A 25,068-nucleotide genomic window follows, 5' to 3' on the forward strand; every position below is an offset into this window, starting at 1 on the left:
GAAGGCGATCAGAGGCGGACAATAAAAAGTCGTTGGCTCTCTTCTGGTTAGCTGACACGACCCGTGGCTTTCGCTGCACAAGGTTTCTGATGTGGAATCTAAGCCTATGGGTGACAATTGCACATTTGCCCATTATGTCATTGTCTTAGTAACTTTTATCTAGCGTGCTATCGCAATCGCTGCACGCTATTCTCTTGTAATATAGGTACGTCTCCGCATGGCGGGTCCCTGTTTTTTCCACCTTCTTTTTCCAGCTGTACAGGGTTTCAGCAGGCGCAGAGAAGCCGCACCGACTTAAAAATTTGCGTGCCAAAACCACGATCTCTGATTGTGAGGTGTGCCGTAGTAGGGAACTCCGGATTAATTTCGACCACCCAGGGTTCTTTAACGTGCACTTAAATCTAAGTACACGAGCATTTTCCATATCGCCCCCGTCGACATGCGACCCCGAGCTTAGCAGCGCAACGCCATATATATCCACTGTGCCACCACAGCGGGTATAGCCACACCGTTCTTCTCCCCCGTGCCGTCTCCACTGCGGAGTAGCCCGTCCCCGTTATACTTTCTGCTGTGTAGGCGCCGTTGTTCGACGTAACCGTGGCGAGGGGGCGCGAACCCGCGGCCGCGATAAGGGAGTCGCGTCGCCTCGCCGTCATCCCGCTCGAGGAGGGGGGCCGTTCCCACGCGGTGAGCTGGCCACGCGGTCGCTGCCAAAGTCTGCCTCCGCAGCCGAGGCAATCTCGCCCTCCCGGTGCTTGTTTTCGGCCCCGGAAGCGATTGGCGACCAGCGTGCGCGCGGGGTGTGTGTGCGGCGCATGTTGTCGTGTTTGTGTGCAAGCATGCGCTTTGGACCGCCCTGGTCAAAGGAAGAGCTGATAATGCGGCGACATGCGAGGGAGGAGGCGCACCACCGCCATTGTCTTTCTTCAGCGCGCCCGGGGCGTTGCTAGGCGGGCAGAGCGAGCACGCGCGCTTGTTCGTTCGGGCATGTAGCGGCGCCTTTAATGAACGAGTGAGTCGAGCCCTTGACGGCACTGTGGTACGGAGGAGAGAGGTAATAGATGAACGGGGAAGCTCGTGGTAGCCGGCATTGCGATATTTTTCGCCCTTCTCTGTGCACGTGCCTCTGCTGCTTTGTATGCTGTGCACCGAGCCAAATTTCCTTTGCCACGTCGCGCCTGTCTTTTGTTGTTCTCTTAGGTGGCACCGACGTTAATAACGTGCTTTGGAGACGTCTCGCAACTCGTACAGCCGAGCTGAATTTCCGTAGCAGTAGGAATTATAAGCACGTTGGTAGAAAACTGAGAGTTTCGGACGTTACGTGCCGTGGCATTGCTTTGGACGTTTCGAGGCTCTGCACAACGTTCAGAGTACCGTTCGTGGGGGCGTTGCAGTTAAAGCATGACGCACTTTCAGTTCACGCGCTTTCTCAAGTGGCTCGTTGCCATTTATTTTATTTATTTTATTGTCATTCAAATTGTTCTCATAAAGGTTGGCCGAATGTAGACTGGAAACTCCTCTTGTGTCCTGCTATGCTTGCTTTGTGAGTGTATACCTTTCTTTGATTTGTTGTCTTGGTGAAGGCAAAACACTCTCGTGAAGTATGGAAGAGAAGACGCGGTTGCCTCAAAGCAGCCGTGTCTGTTTTCGACTCATGCAAAGCTCCTTATGTTGTGTTGTAACATACAGCCTTGGGCGTCGATTTCAGCGATCTGCTTTCCACCGGAGGTAATAACAGATGGCCCGGACATTCTACATTTTTGTGACATTGCTTACGCCCTAATTCATTCATGGAAAACTCCTTTTCCCATCATTTTGCCAAGCTTGTGTTTTCCCATCAATGTGCCAAGCTTGTGTTTGTCGGCACGTTGTTTTCTTTTATTTACTTTTGTCCTGATGCTACCAGTGCTACTTATGTAGAGTACGGGTTCAGCTTTAGAGGAAACAGTAATTGGCGTTCGAGGAATATTGCTTTCCGCGCTTGCTTTCGCTTTGGCACAGCACATTAGCTATACGTCTATTAAAAAGGTAGATTATATCTCCAGTCCTCCATGACTAATCTGCACTGTAATGGCGTTGGAAAACTATGATTAGCTGCTTCCTCAAACATTCGTCTTAGTGCCCGTGTGCCGCCCTGGTTACAAGATTCCAGATCGCTGCACGTCTTACAAGAGCTGCTGATAGACCAAGTTAAAAAAAAAGAAAAGAAAATCACGTGGGTGATATAAATCAATTGACATAGCTTTGGTCAGGCGCCCGCTGGCGAAAAAACTTTCTTTGGCACGCAGCGTGCTTACCCAATTCGTGAAGGTCATCGGTATTAAAGCTTATGCGTCTTTGTCGCTCGCAGGTGACAAGTTCCGGCTGGTGATCGCGACCACCCTTCGCGAGGACGGCTACCCCGACGACGGCGAGTACAACCCGGCCGATACTGGCCCGTCGCGCGCGGACAGCTTCGAGTACGTCATGTACGGCAAGATCTACCGCATCGAAGGGGACGACATCACGGGCGAGACCACCAGACTGTGAGTACATTTCAGGGGCTGCCGTCCAGGTTTAGCGGTTCGATAGCACCTCCCGTGCTAACGTGCAGGAGGAACCCTTCGGGAAACTTCCAAGCTGGCTTTCCCGCGATGCACGCTTGCCCGAAATACGTCGGCCGGCACGTTGCTTAATTAATGATTACAGCGAAGCCTGCGCGTCATTATTGACTTCGCGCCTTCCTTTCCACCATGTCTTTGTCGAAACGAGAGCGAAATATAAATTTTTCCTATTCACCTAATTATGTTTCTTAAATAGCAATTAGAACATTCTTAGTCGTAGACAAGGCTTGGTAAGCCAGGAGAGACAACCAAAAAAGCAAATCTGTGGTGGCGCCGCCACATTGAAGTTCCCGCATCAGCTTCGCTTGGTGTCACGTCTTTGACGGCGTTTTCTCACGTGTAGCTTATTGGATATTCATAAACCACTGTACTGCGTTCTTAGGAATGCATATATAGTCGACGTAGCGGGATTTAACAACTTTCCTTGTACTAAAACGACTCAGATATACGAGAAACGTTCGGCAGTACAGTACAATGAGTAATTGAGTACAGTACAGTACAATGGCAGTACAGCCGTTGCGGTTTCAGCGAAAGTTTAAAGGAAGGAACCTTGGCCTTAGTTTTCTCTTATGAGCGACTTCTTAATTTCGCCGCCGTGTTAAGAATGCAGACTATAAAGAATATATTTACCAGTCTAGAATGAATGTGTCCCTTCATCGCACAAGAAAGAAAAGCAAACGCGCAAGCTGCGTGGTAGTAATTGAAAAGTGTGCTGGCCGTGCTATTTTGTGGTCATTCGTGTGTCGCAGTAAAGCCAGCTTGAAAGACAACAAAGGGGATGCGCAGACAGCGCTGCTCGTCTAGTCGCCCGACCTTGTAGCTCCTTGCAGTCTTGCCGACCAACCTCGGTTTCGCAGTTTATATCCTGATAGTTCGCTATCGAAACTGCTTAGTCAAAGTGCTGGTTACTGCAGTCAAATAAATCAAGATCACGAGTTGGCGCTACCTAACCCTCCTCCATTTCATTTTCCTATGCGAACGCCCCAGGGAATGAATAAGTTAGTAGTAAAGAAAGCAGCAGAGCATCGACAAAACCGCTGAGTAATTCGGTGCCCCTGTTAGGCGTGTTCGAAATGAGCTCGAGTTGAAATGGGAGTTTTTTTGTCAGCTATATCAAAGTTTTGCATGACAGCAGATGTGGATGTAAAGGGAATCGACAGCAATAGAGCGAAGAAAATGGGGAATGGTGGGAAGGTTGGCATTAGTGTCTTACATCTAGCCACATTAAACACTGGGGAGGAAGCCAGATTGTGGGAACGACAGAGACAGTCTTGGAGCGTAAAAGATGCTATGGTGGAACACTTGCAGGGAGTTTTTTCTTTAGTTTGCATTAAACGATGGTGTTGAACAAACGAAAAAAGAAAGAGACGCACTGCCTGAACGTACCAAAATACACAAGCGGAGCAGCGATGGGGCGGATACCATTGTACTGGATGCGCCCTGCTCGGCAGTGTACCACCCTGGGTTCCCACTGGCTTATGACTTGTGTGAACACAGCTGGTGGTATATCAGTCGGTCTCGGCAGTTGCACATCATCGATGCCCCCAACGAACGTAAGTTTCTTGGTATTTCTTTTGTTCTGTCTTCTGTTCGACTCTTTCAGGAAACAACACGTGAACGGTCGAGTAATAGCCTTATTAGCTGTCCTAGACGCAACTGGACGTCTAGTCCAGTGCAATACTCGGGACATGTTGCCATTTGTGGACGTCTCGTTACGAGTGAAAGCGTTCTCTTTTGCTTCTTATTTATCGTCGTCTGACACGTGTCGTCCTTCGTGTCGTACGTTTCTACTGTATGTGACGTCTCTTCTATTTAAGCCCGCTTTCCATTGAGACGTTTGTATTGCTGATCACGTTTATTTGTGCTGCACCGTCTGAGGCGTTTCTGTTGCTTCTGTTGGCCCACTGCCTCCGTACTGTTCTCCCTGAGTTCGGCTTCCTGTATCCTTTCGGGGCTATGCAGGAAAGATGCGATTTCCGCTGTCAGGGTCGCTTGCTGTGATCGTTGAATCGACGCAGTTGTGGCCGCACTCAGCGGCGCCTAGCTGCGTGTTCTGGCTGATTCAAACCGGAGTAGAAAACGCGTGACGTACTCGGTCTCTTCTTTACTGCTCCAGACCAAGATTACGGGGATTGCGTGGAAGCAATCGTTATGGTCAGGCACGTTCCGCCCTGCGCTTTGTTGTGCCTCCAATTCGCGCCATCGCAGCCGCAGAGGCGCGAACTGCCCTCAAAGTTCGTTGTCGCGCCGAGGACTCTTAGTGGTAGCGTGATGCCTTCGATGTGTGATATTGACTTGTAAACGCTTTCCGTTGCCTCCCCCCTGCTCCCTTTGCTGACCATGTGCCTTGGTGGCGACTGCGTGCGAGCGTGGGGCCCCCACTCGGGGCATCGATTCTCCTGCACAGATGTGTAGCGGTTTCGCGGCGCCGCGTCCCCTTGGCGACGGTGAGCTCGCTTTTAGTGGCGCGCTCGTTCGCGCGGATCTACAGAGCGACGCGTGCCGCTCTGGCGTCTCCTGCGCGCGGGCTGCCCTCGTTAACGCCCATTACTCTAATGCAGGCGCAGCTGCAGTGATTATTTACCCCGTCGCCGTGACAGCCCGTTCAATACATCGGAGGGCGCAGCTGCCGCAACCATGGCGCGCGATACGCGTTTGCCGAGGTCTTGGCGCGTTTGTTGACGCTGCGAGACGCCATCGGCTTCGGGTAGCAGACGCGAGAGCAAATGGGCAGCCACGAATCGTGCGCGTCCCGCAGTCGATGCCTTCTGTCAGGCATAGCTACCTGCATGGACGTCGTAATGAGTTTGGCCACTTCGAAAATAACCCGTGTGTTGAGTTGCGTTTCTTTTTTGTGTGTGTGTAAGCGGAAAATTTTTATGGCAGAATCGTCAACTGACGGCGTTTCTCAGACTCCTTCGTCGACTCGGTTCGTCGTGCTGAAATGCTACTTTCTCGCCTTACAGCATTTTCACTTTTATTTTTTTTCTAGAAGACATTTGCAGAGCGATGCAGTGTTTTCTTTCGAAGTCTGCGTGGTTGGTTGGGGGTGTTGCAACACTCACATTGCAACCTCGCGGTGCAACGTGAGGTTGTGCCTAAATTTGAACAGCGAAGTGGACTCTTGTTACACCGCGTGCCATTTTCAAAACGCAAAGGAGCAAACTGACTGAAATTTTCGGAATAGCGGAGCGATTAAGCGGAGCGATTAGCAATAACGGAGCCACAGCAGTAATCGCCGGAAAACGCTCTTTCTTTCTGTACTTTTCTTCCTCTTTATTTTTGTCCGGCTCGTTTATCCCCAAAAGAAATTATCTTCGTGTCGCCGTCTCGGCAAGCAGCCCTTTCTCAATGCCTGCAGCGAATCTTCAGATTGGGGTTGTGTTCGTGAAGCACGTTAGTCGAGCGTTTTCCCGAGAGTGCTCGCAGCGTCCATTACTTCTGCAGACCGGCGATGGCTGAAAAAAGGAGCTCGCGTAGGAAAAGTGCGATGGAGAGAGAGAGAGACCCCAGTGAGGAGAGGGGGGCAGGCGAAAGGCAGGAAGAGACAAGGACTGGAGACGTCATTCGTCTCGTTGTCAGGCGAGTGGTTCTGCGTCGGCACGCTGCTCCTTCGCGTTCGTCGTTTGCCGTCTGCTCCCGCTCCCGGCTCTCCATGTGGTTCCAGGACGTTCCTGCGCTCGTATCCGGAGAGAGTTCGGCATGAGCGTGTTTCTGTTCGTAGTGTGTCTCTCTGTGTCTCGCTCGGGAAATGCCGCGCGCGGTTTTCTGCGCAGCTGTAAAAACCGCGCCGGCGCTCGGAGGCGCGGGCGGGCGCTCCTCCGAAATAGATGCGCTCCTCTGGCATCGCGCAGTGGCACGCGGCCCGGCGGCCCCGTAGCCAGCGAGCGCGACAAGAGCGCGGTTTTGGCTGGGACGCTGTTCTTTTTTTCTATGCGCCGCTGTGTGCCGCGCTCGCTTTCGGCTGCACCGCACAACTCCGCCGGAAGTTCGACGGGCAAGGCATAGGCATCGCTACGGGGAATAGGCATTACGGATAAAGCACGTCGTGAAACAAAAGTATGAGAGAAAAAAAGAAAGAACATCTCTATATCTGGGTTCTCTTGTGGCTTTCGCCGTGCTCTGCTCGATGTATTTTGCTGCTTCGCTCCTGGGCTTCGCTCAGGTTTTTTTATTGTTGCCTTCTCGTTTTTCGTGCGTATGCAAAGGCTTTCCCGCGGTGAACGAGATTTATGGCACACTGTTCGCGTTTGTCTCCCGAAACTTCTTGCCTGCCATTTGTTTAAAAAGCAAAAACAAGCGCGCAGGCGGAGTGCGCCTTCCCCGACGTCTTGCCACTCTCGCTTTCTGCTTTGTTTCAAACGCCTAATCTTCCCGCGTCGTTTGTTAACGTCGTTAGCTGGCGTTAAGCGAACTTTATTTCCCTGTAAGCTTAAAAAAATTGTTATACATTTTTTTTCTTTCTTAATAACTCTCCCATTCCAGGGCGCTCTATACTTCTTCCGTCACCGTGCCCATTCTTTCGCCACTTTCTATTCCATTTCTTTCGGCCTACTGCGGCTTCTTGTCACCACTGCACTGGACTCCCGTTTCATCTTTCTTTAATTTCATTTTTCCTTGCCCGGTCTAACTGTGGTGTGCACGTCCTACCGGCCACTAGCTGGCCACTAGCAGCCGTAGCAGCGGCAGCAGTAAAGTGCATGCACCGTGCTGCGGTGGACCTCTCGACCGGAACCACCCCTGCGCGGGGCGTGGGCCCTTGCCGTGCATGCCAAGTGGGCGAGGAGAGAGCAGCACTGCAGTGAGGAAGGGCTCAGGGGGGGGGGGGGGGGGGGGGACCGCTCGGCGCAAAACCGCACGTACGGCGTACCGGGCCGGCCGGTCCGTGAAAATCTGTCTCTGGCGCTTTTTTGTTCGCTTCCTTTGTTTTCGCCATACGAGCCTCTAGATTTCTGCCCTTTCTCTCGCCGTGCCGAAACTCCATTTGTCCGTTACTGTTTCCCTCTCCTTCCACTCGTGCGCCTAATTCTTGCTTTCGCTCTTTTGTCCTTTTTTCTTTTTCATCCCCCGCCGTCGCTGTTCTGGACGGCAGAGCAGCAGCAGCAGCACGCTACTTTGTGCCTGCCTGCGTCATTGTTTTTGGCCGACGAGGACCGCTAGGGTAAGAGAAGGTGGCTTGCGAGTGGGCAAAGGAGAGTAGCAGTTTTTTCGGATGTGGAAGGGGTAGGGGGAGGAACCCGGGGCGCTCGCGCCCCGCGCTTTGCGGTTTCTCTCTCCCTCTCCCGTGCGCTTTGGCGGCGGTGAAGTGCGGAGGAGAAAGGGGGGGGGGGGCAGCGCTTGGCGTAAGGCGACCCCGCGCTGCAGCCGCTGCCGCCGCCGCTGGTCGGCCGTTTTGTGTCGCGCTCGGGCCGCCCGTCCGCGCGTTCTCGGGAGCGGGCCGTCCCACCGGCGGCGTTGTCGTGTGCGCCGAGTCGCCCCTGCGAAGACGGCACGCCCGCCACGCGCTTTTTTGGCCAGCACGCGGCCTGCCCCCCCCCCCCCCCCCCCCCCTCCACTGTCGTCGTCACGGCCTCATCGCGGAGGTGCTCTGTTATCTCGTCTGTCGCCCCGCCGTGGTTGTCTTCCCTGCGATGCAGCACGTTTCCCACCTGCCCTGAAGATGCGCCGCCGATCGCTCGCGTCTTCTGTGCCGCCACGTCCACGTGTGTGTGCCTGTGTGCGAGTGCGTCCGTGTGCGTCTCTGCCCCTTCGCAGTCTGTTGTGCGTGAGCTTCGCACGGTGCGACTTCGACGGCACAGCTTCGATGGTCGTCTCCGCTTAAGCGCCTCGTCTCAGTGCTTGCGCACGCTGTACGCCCGTGGCCTGGTCTTGTCTCATTCCGACTGCTGTAATGGCCTTGTTTAACTGCTGCCTTGCGATTCTTCGCTTGTATCGTTTTTCTTTTTGTTGGTGAATGTTACGCATGTCCCACCGTCTTGTGTTCTCTCTTGAGTCTTTGGCTCGTAATTGGTTTAATGCGGCCTGAAATATTCGCACTAAACTTGTAAGTTTGGTTAGTTTCGTAGAATAGCTTTAATGGGACAGTGGCTGAAACCTCTGTATAGTGTCCGAGAGGCCCGCTATATTTACGTGCAAATGTTTTAAGCATGTCCTGCACTTCTCGCTTTCTACCTGCCCCGCTGCGCGGCAGCGTTAAATTTATCCGCTGGATCCCTCTGACGCATTGCGACTTGAAGCATGAAGTACCGTCAATGTTGCGACAGTTCTGTTGTCGTTATCAGTGTATTCGCTAAGGAAATCAGCTTTAACGATTATTCAGGTTCGACGCTGTAACTTTATTTAGCTTTACTAAAGGCTCATCTCGCGCCCTTGTCCAGACTACCTTCAGCAGCAGACTATAAGATGCATGAGAGCAGGCTAGTCTAACTTAGGCCGCTTACATGCGCGTTGCGATTGCGACTTAGAATCTCTGTAAGGCAGTGCATCTTGCAGCTGCAACCCACCGACTGGCACGTTGAGCAAGTTTTGCACGGAAACGACCACAGTTAACTTTTGCTTCCTCAGAGCTTCTTGCTCCATGTGCTTTAGAATGATGTGCGTATTAGTAAACTTTCCTCACATAGGGCAGTGAACTGAATCATTTTAGTTTCTTATCTCCTCAATGGTCATTCGGCGGCGAAACGATTTAGACTCGATCCGATTGCTGCGGGCGCACTTTCACGGCCCACCGTAGGCACGTCAATCGGTTTTTAGATTCGAAGCTCTTCCACGACGCCATCCAGAGGACAGCGCCGACCCTTGACTGAATTGGTCAGTGCGCTTCGGTAACGCTTCCCCGTGTATCCTGCGACGTGCCTGAGGAGCGCTCCGCTACTCCAGTGCCCACGGAATAGACGCTGAAAGCGCCTCCGTGGTTACGGAGTTTCGCATCGGTAATCGCGCAATACCGTTATCGAAGCACATTGATTCCTTCAGTCGAGGAGGAGGAGTAAGGAATACGGGGTCCACTTTCCGGTGTCGATGCGGAGTGCAGTTAAGTGGATAAATGTTCTGGAATGCGGCATGGAGCTTCCCCATCGCTGTGCACGTGTCCGCATTTCGATCCTGCAGCTCAGGCGTGCGTGGAGAAGACGTGAATCGGAAGAGCGGTCACTCTACGCACGGACGTCCGACGACGTTCACCTGGCATGGCTTGGCCCCGAAACTCCGCACGCTCCAGCCTGCAGTGCACGGCTTGTCTCTCTCTCTTTTAAGGCGAAAGCCTTATTTTTTCTTTATTTACTACCCCCCTGCCCGTGCTTCACTACCGGCAGCACTAGCGCGTGCGTCCGCCCCGCCATTGCGAGCTCGCGGAGCGTGCGGCGGTGATTGGCGGTGCCCTGGGCGAGGAAGTGCTGTGCCGGCGGTGGCGGCCGTGGCACGCAAAGAGACTCTCACTCTCCTCCGAAACGGCGCTTGGATGACGTATGTGCGCCCAAGCGACAGCGGGGACGGACATTGAAAGTGTCTTTGCGCACGGATGGCTTCGTTCCAGTGCTGCATTTACAAGGTGACGTAGCGATGGCTGTAAATGCATTATCTGGAATGGAAGGCGTCCGCGCCCGCTCGCCTGTTGGTCTTCTCTTCTGCTTAGCCCCGCCTCCTCTTCAGCCTGCGGTCCTCGAGCGTGCGTCTGCGGCGTCGACGTCTTCGGGTGTGAGTCCATGCGTCCGCGCGCAGGATGGAGCGCATCGGGCCGTGTGCCTCGTGCAGTGCCGTGTGTGCGCGCGGATCGTGCTATTCTGTAGTTCTATCCCTTTGTATTGGTGCTCTTTCGGCAGTGCTACACTGTCCCATTCTGGATGACCGTTCCGGTCGGGAACCAGTCTCTGGAAATAAAGCTGCTCGTTGTGTGGTTGGGAGCCCGTTATTCTTCTTCCTGTCGTTCACGACCACGTTGCGTCTGGATCTCTCCGTGTTCTGTATAACTGCATTAGTTTACGACCTAGAACTGGTGTTCTTGCAGTTTCCATGGGAACGGTGCTTCTTGGGATATATATAGATGACAATGGTGCGACCGTGAAGCGATGTGCGAAGTCTGAACAGTTTTCTCCGATGACTACAGACAAGTCACGCAGGCTGTCATCAATCGTTGCGCTTTCGTTATTTTAAGTGTCAGAAACGGATGAATATATGGCTGGCCACTAGGATGTGTGCAGTTAGGTATAAAGCGCGGAATTACATGTATACGCACAAATGCAATTTAACGAACAAACGGAACAGTTTTGCCTACAGTTCGCTGAAAGGGTCGCTCTTAGGAGTGGCGCAAAATAGGAAGGCTTTGTAAATAATCAATCAGTTCCTTGTCACTGGCAAATTTGAAAGCAGAGAAAGGCTTACCTGAACGTCGTTGCCTTGAACATTCAAGGACAGAGAGATGTATAGGATGCCCGCCTTTGGAATTGATGAATTAAATGTGATTCAATGGAAGGAAGGAATTGAAACGAAGACACAAAGTTGCACAATAAGTTTCCAGCCTGCCATCATGGTGCACAGTTTCTCGCGTTGATATACCCCGCGTAATTAACTGTCATCAGCTACCATAATACTGCGTCTGTAGGAAGCTGGATGAACAAGCTTTTTCAGGTAAGTATAGCCGAAGATATGCTCAGCATTCACACAAAGCCGGATGCACACTCTGTACGCAAGCGTAGCTATAGTGATTGTAACTCGTTTTTACAGCAGTGGAAAGTTATACCGGGCTGAAATGGCTCGTGTTTGCGTTCGGCTTATGGAAAACGTTCGCTAGTCACAAGGACTCGCCTGCGCATGCGTCGGCCTCACGTCCATGGGCGTACAAAACAAGCCAGCGGGTGGGGTTACAGCTTATCCTGCAGTTGTACGAGTGCTTCGCACTTGCAGCGCTGAAGTGAAGAGAAAAATGAACCGCCCAGTTCACGCAGGTCTGCTGCAATGCGCAAACTAGCACCAATCGGCTGAGCTGAATCAAAAAGCGGGCGAATGTCTACGAAACAGCCGTAAACTTCAAAAATATCTGAGTAGAACTGATCTTCGCTGTGGCACGCGCATTCGAACAAGAGAAGAAATATCGTTTCAAATGTATGGAAATCCAGGCAGCTTGTATCAAAGACAGCGAAGCTGTGCAAGGCGTCCCTCCCACCTTTTGCAAGTTATAGGGGCCTGCAGGTTGGTTTGCCTCTACCGAAATCTACCCAATACTTTAATATGCTTCGCTACACCCGAGCCGTTTCAGATGATCTACTATATGCGAGCTTAGTACATATGTCGATCCACTATATGCGAGCTTTGTACATTTAGTATGCGTTATATCCGACACATGTTCCTGTATTCTGCGTCGGCTCTATTGACGCCGGCGTCGAGCTGCGCGTTCCGACGGCCTGGACGGGGCTGCAATGCAGGCTGCGTTAATAAGCGGACCATCGTGAGGCTCCCCGATACGGCTTCGCAGAAAAAGACACCCAAGCTGGTTTCCAGGTCTCATTTCGCCGCACTCTCGCAAAACAGTGTTTAGAAAAAAATTACGCCCGCAGATAGCAAAGACATAACGGCGATAATTTAAAAGACCATCCTAGCGCTGTAATCCGATTTCGAAACATATATATATATATATATATATATATATATATATATATATATATATATATATATATATATATATATATATATATATATATATTATATATATATATATATATATATATATATATATATATATATATATATATATATATATATAAGCAAAAATTATTGGGGTTTTACGTGCCAAAACCACTTTCTGATTATGAGGCACGCCGTAGTGGAGGACTCCGGAAATTTCGACCACCTGGGGTTCTTTAACGTGCACCTAAATCGAAGTACACGGGTGTTTTCGCATTTCGCCCCCATCGAAATGCGGCCGCCGTGGCCGGGATTCGATCCCGCGACCTCGTGCTCAGCAGCCTAACACCATAGCCATATATATATATATATATATATATATATATATATATATATATATATATATATATATATATATATATATATATATATATATATATATATATATATAAGCATGCATATATATATATGCATGCTTGCCCGTTAAGGAAGTTTGACGCCCTGGCTAAGAACCTTCGGATATAATTACTGCTCAACCAAAGCGTCGTTAATAGTTTGGTCTGCAGAGGCGCGCAAGAGCTCGCGAAGGGCCGATGTAGTTACAGACGCAGTCTCGTAAAAGGGCTGGAAATACTGTGGGACATATTTGACTAGGCGGTATTGAAGGAGGGAAAGGGGGAGTTTGTGACGACAGCGTGAAAAAGGGCAACCGGTTTCCGAAATGCGCCTGACGAAGACAGCAGATTCCTTGTATGAGCGCACACTCCTACGTTACCGCTAAACAAATCACCGCAAAAAAAAAATGCAGCCGTATCGAGCGCGTGCAAAATATACACGAGGAATTGCATAGGAGTAAAGAGGCAAAAAAGAAAAGAAGAAAAGAGTGCTTTTCTTTAACAAGCTATGGCGGTCACAGTCTTCCTTCTTTTATTTTTGTTTTCCTCAGTGAGAACACGAGAAATGTTTCTAGAAAAAAAGTCCTATATTTTAGCTTCGGATGCTTTTATCTTTAAACCGTACGGGGAAGAGCGATGTCCCTTGGGCATGTGTGGGATTGGCAGCCAACCTTCCTAGGCAGCGGCCTCGTCTTTCCTGTTTATCATTGCCTCAGAGGGCTGCGTTTTCAATTCTACCGCGCACTCGCTGAGATGAGCCAGCTGTAGTCAAGTGCAAGTCCTGGCTGCATAGGTGGCTTGGCTGGGCGCGTGTGCCCAAAGCGAAGTGGTGGAGATGGCCGGCGGCTCGGAGTGTTAAACATTCATGATTGAATGGCAATACGCGTGTGCTACACGGCAGCCTTTCGAAACTCGTGGTCTGAAGCATTGGAGCAACGATTGCCAGCCACGTGAGCCTAGGGTACATCCCTCTTTCTCTCTAATTTCCCTGTTTTTCCTTGCTCTTTCTCGGTACCTCCCTGTAGGCCGTCGAAGTCAGGGAGGGAGGGAGGGGGGTTGACTTGTCTGTAAACATCTTAAATTTTGCAGGATTTCAGGTTACCGGAGAGGTGTACGGTACCAACAAAGCTGGTGACCACATCTTGCGACGCAGAGCCTAAAAAGAGAGTATGCGAAGATAATACTGCAAGGACATAGATATTTCTGCTTAACTGCAGATGTAAAGCGCTGGACGCGGCATTGTCGTTAACGTGCCGTCAATTTATGATTTCCTTCGACGATAATGACGCGACACAAAAGCTTTTCAAAAGCAACGATGTTGGACAAAGGGTCACAAGATGTCGCTACAAGTTTAGTGGCTGCCGTGCACGGCCGCGGTCACGCGGTACCTTTCTAAACTTCCTTCCCAAATATCAGCTTCCTTCCTAAACGGTAGGAAGCTTTGTGGACGAGCCAAATCTATCTAATATGGGGGACGTTCCCGCAAAACCAGGAATGGTTGCCAAACGTGCCTGTCCCCTCACGGAGGGTAGAAGCCAGGACTCGTGTTCACTAAGTCGTCTTACTTTAGAATTCTTCGTATGAGCACATTCCAGCCAATCCTGATGCTGGACATATATTGGTGAAGGTAGGCAGCCAATGGCAAAGGACACTTACGAACGAGGAGCTTTGTAAATTCGGCCCTAGTTCTTTGAAACACCTACAACGAGCACGGCACCCGCCGTGGTGGCTCGGTGGCCATGCCGATCTGCAGCTGCTGTGCGCGAGGTCCTGGGTTCGATTACCCGTCGCGACGGCCGCATTTCGATGGGGGTGGCATGCGAAACGATAGCACACATAAACTTAATTTCGTACAAATTAAATGGCCTCATGCGGCGGAAAAGAATGTGGAACTTCCCACTATCATTTGTCACTTATGTGAGCCCTAGTGTAATAACGTTAACCAAACTCAAATTCCTCCAATATGAAGCGTATTTCCTAGCCCGGCAATTGCTTTGGGACTCTAAACCTCGTAATTTAATTTTGCAACGACTGTGCCGAACAGCAACAATAAATAATTGGGATAATTTAATCGATTGGCTAGAGGAGGAGAAAAAAAACATACTGAGGTTTGTTCTTTGTACTCAATGGGTGCAGCTGCAGCAGGGCATGGGTATTTAGGGAACTTGAAGGTCCCTACTAGGAGGCCATAAATGATAGGACAAGGAATATTTACGACAGCAAGTGTAGCGATATGCGAAGGTATTTTTATTCGAAAAGGAGTAAAGGAGACCGTGCAGAGCGCGTGCGTTTTTGCTTATCGAGTTTAAATCTTGAGTGAGAAGAGCTAATTCTTGCTGCCATAAAATTTTAGTACCCTTGTGCCGCCGGAAGACCTGAGGCGCAAGCACATGTGTCACGTAATCTTCCCATGGGCAACTAATAATAAAAACAAAACGTGCTGTAAATTCGGTCAACTTCATGCTTCCTGTGGGCCGCACGGTTGTCCTTCCTCGGATATCAACGTCGGTCCGGCACTTCTAGCGCTCGTCCTCCACTCCAGAAATTGGGCTTCTGGTTATCTCTTCGGTTCCAACGCTATCGTTGGTCGGTCGGTCGGTCGGTCGGTCCTGCCTTCCCTCATGTTTCGCGAAGGGACTCAGCTGTCCGTTGCCATGGGCACGCCAACCGCATCGGTTACACGCAGTGTACGTTCTCTCGGTAAGCACGACCGCGAAAGGAAGTGAGCAAGTATGCGCGACGACACGCGCAGGCTTCTGTCCGCCACCCGAAGCCTGCCCGGCGGCTGGAAAATGTCTCGCCGCAGGCGTCGGTAGCGACGCGAAAGCCGAAACTCGGTACGCCTCTGTCGAGGACGATTCCTGTGCGCGCACGCGGTAACTCGATCGAGCCGTGGAAGGGAGGCGGCAGCGGCGTGATGCGCGTGCCGGGTGGCTGCTGGCTTCCTTTCGCGTCGTGGAACCTGGCGATGCCGGGCGGAGGCGCCGCGTTCGGGACAGCTGGAGTAGGGCGCGCACTCGTACGGCCCCGTTAATCGCTCCTTGCTACTGCATGAAGATGACGACGAAGAAGAAAATTCGAGTCCCCCTCGGTTCCCCCTTATACTTCTGGTTAAAGAAGTTTTTTTTCCTTTGGGAAAACCTACGAAGCCTATATCGAGAAGCACCAATCGAGGTCCGTCTTATCTAGGCTCAGCACTGTTTTCGTGGAGTCCGCAAGCTTAGGAAATTACTGGTTTCGCGAGGCGGAGCGTGGTTTGCACGTGGATAGTTGCGAGCACGCACGCATGTTGTTTCACAAGATATATTTTAGTCGTTCACATCGGTTAGCTTCGATGCCGTTATGGAACTTCTCGTTTTTCTCTGTTCTGCTCAAAGTTCCTTTTTCTTTGCGTGTTTGTTTGTTTGACCCGGGTTAAGTTGCGTATTCTTATCTTTGCCCTCTCGGCCTCTTTTACCGCGTTTTAACCGCGGTCTGAAAGGCCCGACCGGGTGCGTGAGAAACTGCGACCGCGTTGTTGCCCGCGCGCTCGTTGGGCGCGAGGTGGTGACGGGCTTCTGTGTCGGCGTCCTGTCACCCCTGTCGGGCATCGCGAGCGGGAGACCCTTTTCTTTCGAGCGTGTCCCACTTGGCCGACTATCATCAGTTATTTCTGGCGAACGCCACTGCCCCCGCTGGCGACAGCGGCGTCAGCAGCAACGGAGCTCGGCATCCGTTGTCTCTCGTCGAGCCGAGTTCTACCGTCGACCGCCTAGAGGAAGAACCGCACGCTCTGGCTTCTCCTTTCGTGTTCCTTTCCTTGGCCTATCGTGTCGACAGCCGAGGGAGCCACAAATATCGGCTCCCACTGGCCCTCCTACCCGCCTGTTTACCTTACCAATACTTAGCGGACATGAACCTGTGGGCCGTTTCGCTCCTCTTCCGTCGGATGAAGTAGTCGATAGCAGAAAGGATTAGTACGTCCGATATTCCGGCTAGCGCGGGTGGTTTGCCGGATGAGCGGGCGCGTAAACTGAGTGGTCGGATAGGTGGCTCCTCCTCGTAGCGCAAAATCCAACCAGTCAAGCATACAGCCAATTCTTCTTTGCTGGCGTAAATTTTCACCAACAGCGCAGTAGAATATACTTAGTGACTGCAATATTAGCTATGTGTTCGTCTGGTTGACGACCACCACCTACTCTACTCTGGACTCTAGGCCACCAGGTGACTGCACCAACCTGGCCACTCACATTTACGCTTCCGCCCATCCGGCAATTAGCCCAAACCGCCCTTGTTTGCTGGAATACTAGACACGCTAAATCTCTCTAGTTTTAGCGTGTCCGATATTCCGGTATACGCAGTGTCGTTTGCCGATTACCGGGTTACCGGAGGCGTAGTCGTGAGCGGTCGGGTTGGTGGCACCACCTGGTGACCTGGAGTTCAAGCAGACAAACACAGAACTATTGGTGCAATAACCAAGTGTATTCTACCTTGCTGCTGGTGTAAATTTTCGGCAGTGGCGCAATGGGCAACGCGTTGTCTCTTGAAATTCTTTTTTTTAATTTTTTCGACAAGAACATTTATGGAAGACGAAAACGTGTTTGTAAGGCACTGTGATTACTCGAACCGTCATAAGATGTGACTGCCAGCATCCACTATCCTGGTGTTACGCAAACGTCATTGCGCATACCGGCATACCGTTCACGCTAAAGCAATCTTTAGCGTGTATTAGTATGCAATCGATGCTTGCTTCAGGTGTCTTAATTAGCGACGACGTTCTGGTGCTGCGCTCAGCACGTTTCCTTTTAGCGTTTGCGTTAATTCAGTTTAACCTTTTAAACCGGCTCCTTTAGGCACTTTTTCGGATGACTTTCACTTAATAAACGAGAACAACACACACTGAATAAACTTCCACACTTTAAATAAGCTTCATGAGTCACCCGGCTTTGCTTGCCTGCAAATTCAACTTCCATAGCTTTTACCAGTCACAGCTGCCATCCGGAGCCACGGTGACAATCATAGCCATAGAGTTTCTCACTATAACACCTAGAGGGAAATCTGGCGCTACCGTCTATGGGAGTTCCCTATGGGGACGCTGTGCCGTCATGGGAATGACGGTATATGTGTCTGCGAGGCTTGTGTTGGCTCGTGTTGTAAGAGGCTTCGTCTAAAACGTGGACATGGCTGCACAAATAACGCGTTTTTACATTAGTCTTCATAAAAGGTTGTCATTCACTCATATTGCATCTTCCAGTGGAATTTACTCACCTACAATGCATAACCAAGCGAAGAAAAGCAAGAACAGACGACAAACTGTTCCAAAGCGAGTGCAAATCTTGTCGCCGGTCCTACAGATTTAGCGACCTGTTGAAACTTCTAACGTTTCATATAATTTTATATGCAGTAACAAGCTCTCATAATTAAACAGCACATGTTGACGTGTTATGATAAGGCTAAAAGAGCTTTTTATGTGCTGTTTTAGTAGAAAATGAATCATTGTAACAGACGGAACGATGCTTGCTAGGCATGTCTTCAAGGTGACATGGCTCTCCAAGAAAGATGCCAATCGGAGTCACAATATACCGGCATTCCCATGCATACCACAGCGCAGCAGCGCCAGATTTCCCTCTAGGTAATATGGTGCGAAACTGTGATCTTAGCATTGCCTTCGTCGTGGGCGTGTGCTGCATGGAGAGATCCTCCTCCAGTGTGTATATCAGCAGTCCAGTAACCACATATTCTTCCATGCGATCGTCCGCATTGTACTTCTCTCCGTGACGTTGGCCGGGTCACATTGTGAGCGCATGCACTGAAAGAGGATAAAGGTTGTGAGCTTCTTGGCCGGAAGGAAGCTGACTCCTGCGAGTCGGGAGCAGCGGCCGACATCGCGTTTTTCGCGAATATACCGACCCTGTCCCCTACCCATTGTTTGTCGGTCTCTTCTCCGTACGCTGGCTGGCTGCGTCGTCGCGGTTCCTCCGAGAGTCCTGGCCTTGGGCCAGCGAGCCAGCTAGGCTGGGCGCGCGTATACATGTATGTGTACGCAACTGATAGAGGACTCGATTTGCTTCAAGTCTTGCTTCGCTGCCATTTGCGTTCGCCGCTTTCCGCGCGCACCGAACGACCCCTTGCGCTCACTCGCTTCTTTGTCGAGATTTCTCGTGGCAGTATCATTGGAGCCCGCTCTTTTAGTCTTGCAAATGGGGAGGCGCTCTTTTTAAAAAGGCGCTTCTTGGTAAATCGGCGGCCACCGACGTCGAAGCTAAGTGCTCCTCGCCTGTTTTAACGACCTCGAGCGTGCGCGCTGTACGTGTGTTCGCGCTCGTTCTCTAGGAAGCTAGAAATGGGAGAAGGCGGTTCTGGCATATAACTTGCTGGCCATGCTAGCAAGCGAGTATCGAGTTTGTAAATGAAAGGGGACAAAGGGTGGGCGAGGGTGGAGGGGGGCTAAAGAAGAAAGAACTGGATTCCCTGTTAGGCTAATGTAACATGAAAATCCGCTGGCGGTAGCGAAAGTTCGTGAGCCGTTCTTTAATGGCGACCTGAAAAGAACGCTGTATGTAAAATGAGCGAGAAAATGTCAAACGTTCGGTGTAAGCCAAATAGCAGAGCAGCGAATCTTATTGTCTCTCGCCCATGACATGTATGCGCATAGAAAACGACGATGAGCAGATTCATTGTGAAAGGCCAGCTTTTGCATTGAAACGCAAAAAAAAAGAAGAAAGAAAAAAGAGAACGATTATATGTAGGAAAATGTCAAAGCACAAAATCTCCGTTTGAATTTCACGCCCAAAGCGCGACGTTGAGGACGTCAGTACGACATCACGAATTGAGCGGCGTGTGTTACCTACCGCGGTAGTTTTTTGCTTTGTAGGAAAGTTCACAGTAGTTGCCAGATCGAGTTCGCGTCCCTACGAACGTAATGCCACTACTCGTTTAATTTAGCGTCATTTGCAACACATACTAAGCAAGCTGCCGCTGTCGATTATATTGGCCCAGTCGCATCTCTAAAGTTGTAATCCATCCGTTTTGCTCGATTTAATGTAGCTTTTCATTTTTACCTTTTAATGGCTGATCGAATCGAGACACCGGAACGCTCGACCAAAACACCCTATTGTGTCGCGAAAATTGAACCGGCTTCTCGCGAAGTGTACGGGTGCTTTTGAGGAGTATTACTGAGGCGTTGCATTCGCCATGCACGCTCAGTTCGTTGGCATGCTCCGCTAGAACGCAGACGACGTGTATATTTTCATTCTTTATTTTTTTGCATAACATTATAGGGCCGTTTTCCTTGAGATGGCCACCTTGCCTCAGTCGCACGATGTCGCTGTGTCGGAAATGTATGCGCGAACCGCGACGTCTTCGCGGCGAAGAACGAAGCAAAACAGAAGGAATGCTAAAAGGAAGGGAGGCACTGTTTCGGCAGGCCGTAAACACGTTGCATCAGAATGTTTCCCAACTGCCCGGCCAAGCTGCTGCTGCTGCCGCTGCTGCGCCCGAGCGGCGCCGTCTCATGTTTGTGAGGAGTGCGCGGACTGCTGGATGGGACGTACGCCGCCCGGGGCCGATTGTTTCCCATTCTTTGGGCGCACGCTTGAAGTTCTTCAGGAGAACGAGCGAGGGATGCTCGATTCGCCGCTATCCCGGAACGCGGCACACGCCTGTTTGATGTTAAATCAATGATTACATTAATAATTAAAACCGCTGTCTGATTATCAGGAATGCTGTAGGGGAGGTGGGGGGGGGGGAGGAACTCCTGGTTAAATTTTAACCACTCGGAAGTCTTCCACGTGCACGGAAACCTAAGTCTAAGTACACGAGCGTTTCTGCATTTCGCGCCCGTTGAAATGTGGCCGCCGCGGCCGGAATCGAATCCGCGACCTCGAGCTCAGCGGCGCAACGCCGTTGCCACTGAGCTTCCTTCCGCCGTGGGTTCGTTGGTGTGTTCATGTGGAGCATCGTTTATTGGCACCTTTCAGTGTTTCCTCGTCAGCTTCCCTTTTTTTCTTTTTTTTTTCGAACCGTCGGCGGGAGTCAGCTGCCCCAGAAAGTTTCCAGATTACCTGGCGTTGCATCGTGCTCTGTGTCGCTTCCGGCAGGGGCTGCAGCATACTACATGCCCAAGGTGGCATGTAAATAGTCTGTAAATAATTTTTGTGACCGATCCTTCACACATTTATAGATTGCAAATTGAGGTGATTGAATTAACATGAGCCCCCTACGGTCTTATGAATCCGGAGGAGTGTTGTTGAACCGAAGCTGTCGGCAATTGCTCCGCGCTAGCGTGTTACTTGAGTGCGGAATAGCCTCCGAAGTCTGTCACATCACACGCAGCGATGGCGGAATTCAACCGCGAGGGGTCAGGGGGCAAGATGATGCGCATACAGGAGGGCGTCTGTATACTGCGAAAGAATGGGAGTTTCTCGTTTTTCCCCCCGTGATGTCGAAGCTCGCAGAGACCTGGCTATACGGAAGACGGTCGCTGCAGGTCGCTGCGATTCATCGCCGACGGAAGCCTGTTGCTTCCTCTCGATCAGAGATGGAGTGACCGTCCGTTTGGGTTTTTCCCTGCGATAGCTCAACTCCCAGGCTTCCTCATCCGAATGAGTCATCGGGAGCGGCGATTGAATCACCTTATTCTCTTCCTCGCCGATGTGCTCCTTGAAGGAAGGAGGGGATTCAACGAAGTCGGACGCAATGTGCGCCGATGTCGGGACGCTGGTTGTGGCAGCTATTGAGGCGGTTTTACGTTAATAAACGAGGGAAGAAAACACGCGGGCAACTGCAAGCTTACGTCGGTGCGTCCTTGGGCGTATGTGAAGTGTTACTGGGACTTGAGAAAATTATAATAAAATGTACTTGGTTCTAAATAAGATTTCAATCACTTGCAGGGATTGCGGAACGTACCAGTTTGGAGCTTCCAAAACGGATAGGAATGCTTAGGCCAGAGAAAGTAGGTTTTTGATTAACAACATGCAGCTTGACCACTGCACGTAAGCTTTTCGCCAACTCTACTGCTGCAAAACCCGAGTCCACGAATGCGTTTTTTTGAACCTGCACGGTCAAACTACCACACCTGCAATGCGGGTTTTTTACTGGGTAACGAAGAAATCTGATGCAGTTCTCTTTCCTTGACAAAACGCAGAGTAAGAGTAAGAGGGCATAAGAACATAACGGCTTTCTTTATTTTTCTTTCTTTCTTGTGACGTTTGACGACTGTTGTCTCTCTCTCTCTCTCTTGAACTAGTAAGAAAACGTTTCACATCGACTCAGCGAATGACCTGAAATAACGTTTGGACATCTCAGAATACGAGCACTGTAATTACAATCCAAACAGCGTTATTCATAGAAAGAGGATTGTCTACTGTCTGGCGTTTAGTATTGGGCAGACGAATAAAAACGCCCTCTGTTGAATGAAGCCTGCGTTGTACCGCAATAGGTGCCGCGGAAGAAAAATGAAGTTCAATGCAAATCTACCAGGAGGCTTACCGGAAAAAAAAAATGTAAAGATCACATAGTTAAGGCTCTTCGGCATTAAAACAGATTTTTTCTTCGTATGAAATTGTCAGCTCATCTTATTCATCGGAGCATCTCTTTTGCGCGAGATGTGGAGGAACCAACCACTGTGGCTGTGTGGGAGCCAGAGAGAAACGATTGTGTTACGCCACGTACTCGAGCCTGGCTTCTCTTGACGCGCGGGAGCGATGCGGCAAAGTGTCCTTGTCGGCGCGGTACTACGTTCCGTCATTCGGGTCATTTCGTGTACACACGCTGGTCTAGGTGGTTGGGCAGCGAGCGGATAACCGTGTAACGTATTTCTTTTTCATTTAACATAGTTTCTTTGCTATTATTGGTGGATTGTAACAATATTTAATGACAAAACTATTAAATGCCTTAAGTTTGCACTCTTGGACGTTCGCAGGGTTTGATTTCGCGGCGATTCCTCATTTCGTTGTGGTACATTCTTTTCATGTGACCTTCAGTCCACTTTTGTTGCGACGCTTTGTGTCGATCGTCGCGGAGGTTTCCACTCAGCGTTTCCAGTTCGTCGGCGAGTCTGGTGGAGGCGTCACAGTTCGCTCCGAGCCACGCGTGCGTCGTTACGGCGTTTCGGCGCGAAGCCATTCGAGACGCAAGCGGTTTTTAAGTAGCGGTGTTGTGCTTCCGAATGCGTGACGTGGCTCGTTCCCAGCATGACTCACCGAACAACAGCCGCAGTGCAGACCCTGCGCGCGATACTGCGCGAGCACAACACGAAGGGGTGCGGCGGTCGGTAGGTTCTGCTCTCTCTGCGGTCGCCGCGACCCTGAGGCGCGCGCGAGCCAAGCTCTCGCATTCCTCCTCATTCCACCCCTGCGCGATCTCTCTCTCTCTCTTCTCCGCGTTCCTTCGCCCGTGCAAAGCCGGTGGTCCGCGCGCGGGGCCCGTGGCGCCGCCTCGTGGCGGTTCGCTACATCGCAGCGTCGCGCGGTTTCGATCGTGGACCTCCGTCAGCGCTGCGCTCTCGCGCGCTGCGTAGATTGCGGGGTCCCCCCCCCACCCGGCGGCGCGCCGCCGCATCAGCAGCGGGAGGAGACCAGCTGGCGGCCGTGTTCGCGCAGCGCGGCGACTTCTTCCTCCGTGCGGCCGGCGGGGGTCTCGGACGCAGCGGCCCTGACAGCTCGACCGCGGGCTCCCCGAGGGGCGACCTCGACGCCCGGGACCTCGTACCGAGGGCCCGCACCTGGTGCGCGATGCCACCTCTCTTCCCCCCTGGGCCGGACGCGGTTAGTGCGCAGTTTGTGACGCCGGCTCTCGCGCGCGCGTCGCCCCGGGACGGACGGACGCCCTCCCCGGAGTCGCGCGATGTGTCCGCGTACCTCCCTGCCGTGCCGTGTCCCAAGTCCGGACGTCCTGGCCTCGAGTTGTGCCGCTGTCAGCGGCGTCCCTCTACGCGGACCGCCAGCGGCCGACCCTCCTCGCACCCACAGGTACGGAGAGACGCTCTTCTCCTCCGCTCGCGCCACTTTCCAGATGGACCGCTGCCATGACGGTGACGTATATATATACATATATGAAAACCGCGGCCTTGGCACTGACACTGCGGATACGGGTCGCCGCTGCCGGCGCTGTCGTGTTACATTGTCACCCAGCGTAGATACGAACGTGATGGCGGGCTCGCGCCTAGTGTTTTCGGCGGTCAGGGTGGGGAGGGCTGGGAAGGTCGCGCGCGACCCTCTTAATACTGCCGCCATTTAGGCTCGCCACGGCAGCCGCTGCAGTCGGGGCGAGGCAACCTGTGGATTCTGCGAGGCCTGCGAGTGCGTTTCCGACAGCTGTCATTTCGCTCAGGTTCGCCGCCGCCACCTTGCCTGCGTTTCTTGCCTCAGATGCGCGGCCGCCTTCAATGCGCGGCCCAGTATACCGATGGCTCTGTTTCGCGCTCACTTTTTCATTTTCTTTTTGTTCGCCTCCATTCACCCTCTCCTCTGCTGCGGCGATGGTGCTGCCAGTACGGACGTGACCATCTGTCCCCGGTACGTATTGATCATTCTATTTTGCACCGCGACCGTCATTAAACGACTAAGAAAAAGATTTAAAAGACGGAAGGGAAGAGGTATACGTAGTAGATCTTGCTTCCGGTTTGGAAATTTCCGGAACGTGGCACTGCGGTCCTCGTAGGTCTTAAGCAAATTCCACGGTGACGCCATGCTGGTTGGAGGGGGACGGACGGAAGGTTAAAAAGTCAAGTGCGTGTGTGGGAGGGGGGCAGTCTAAAGAAACGTTCCAGGAAGTCCGAAACCTTGATCTTTTGTTTCGCTCGAGAGACTTTGGATACTCTCAGCGTGCCATTTGCGAATGAGAGAAAGGTCACTGCTGTCGTAGACACCGCAGCTGTATTAGTCCTAAGGGTCTTCTTCGCCTTGTGTTCGTATAAACGCGACGTTTCAATTTACTCTTTCCTTTTTTTTTAAATATTTCATTCTGCAAAGAATCCGTTATTGACTGGTAAATTTCACTGGGACCGAGGTTGTCCTTGCGCGAGATCGCGATATTTTATCTTCTTCATCGGCTTAGCTGTATTTGTGATGAGTCACGCGGCTAAAGATGGCGGACAGTGGCGCGTGAAGTAAGAGTGTGCAGCGACCTTGGTTCACTAACACTACCAAACGACCTTGCGTCCACTGAGAGATGTCGTTGTTTTTCTCCGGTTTATTCAGCGTGCCCTTTTGTTCTGTTCCAGTCGCGTCAGCGGAAAGCAAACTGAACACGACGTCAGCTATTTAATTTTACTTTTCTTTTTTTCTTTTTTCGAAGGGCTTTCCGCACGTCTTAATTGCCCTAGAGTTTTGACCTTGCGCGGAAGCTGCGGGTTGTGCCGCACTGCAAGAGGTTGCCGGGGATTTGGCGAAGCTCAACGCTGACGTAAGCGGCCGCCGCATCTACGCTGTATCGACCAAGGCGTTGTGCAATGTTTCCGCTTTTCGCTCGCT

At 51.5% G+C, this 25,068-nt stretch overlaps 1 protein-coding gene across 2 annotated transcripts in view; it reads left to right on the top strand.

Annotated features, from left to right (window-relative positions):
- Positions 1 to 25,068, top strand: part of Polr2H (DNA-directed RNA polymerases I, II, and III subunit Rpb8) — a 131,335-nt gene that overhangs the window by 96,548 nt on the left and 9,719 nt on the right. For both annotated transcript variants that reach the window (XM_065447623.1, XM_065447622.1), the window contains one exon: positions 2,351 to 2,525. In XM_065447623.1, the coding sequence (XP_065303695.1) occupies positions 2,351 to 2,525 (175 nt within the window). The remainder of the gene's footprint in view (positions 1 to 2,350; positions 2,526 to 25,068) is intronic.

This window comes from Dermacentor albipictus, chromosome 4 (assembly GCF_038994185.2).
Source record: "Dermacentor albipictus isolate Rhodes 1998 colony chromosome 4, USDA_Dalb.pri_finalv2, whole genome shotgun sequence".
Classification (NCBI taxonomy): Eukaryota; Metazoa; Arthropoda; class Arachnida; order Ixodida; family Ixodidae; genus Dermacentor; species Dermacentor albipictus.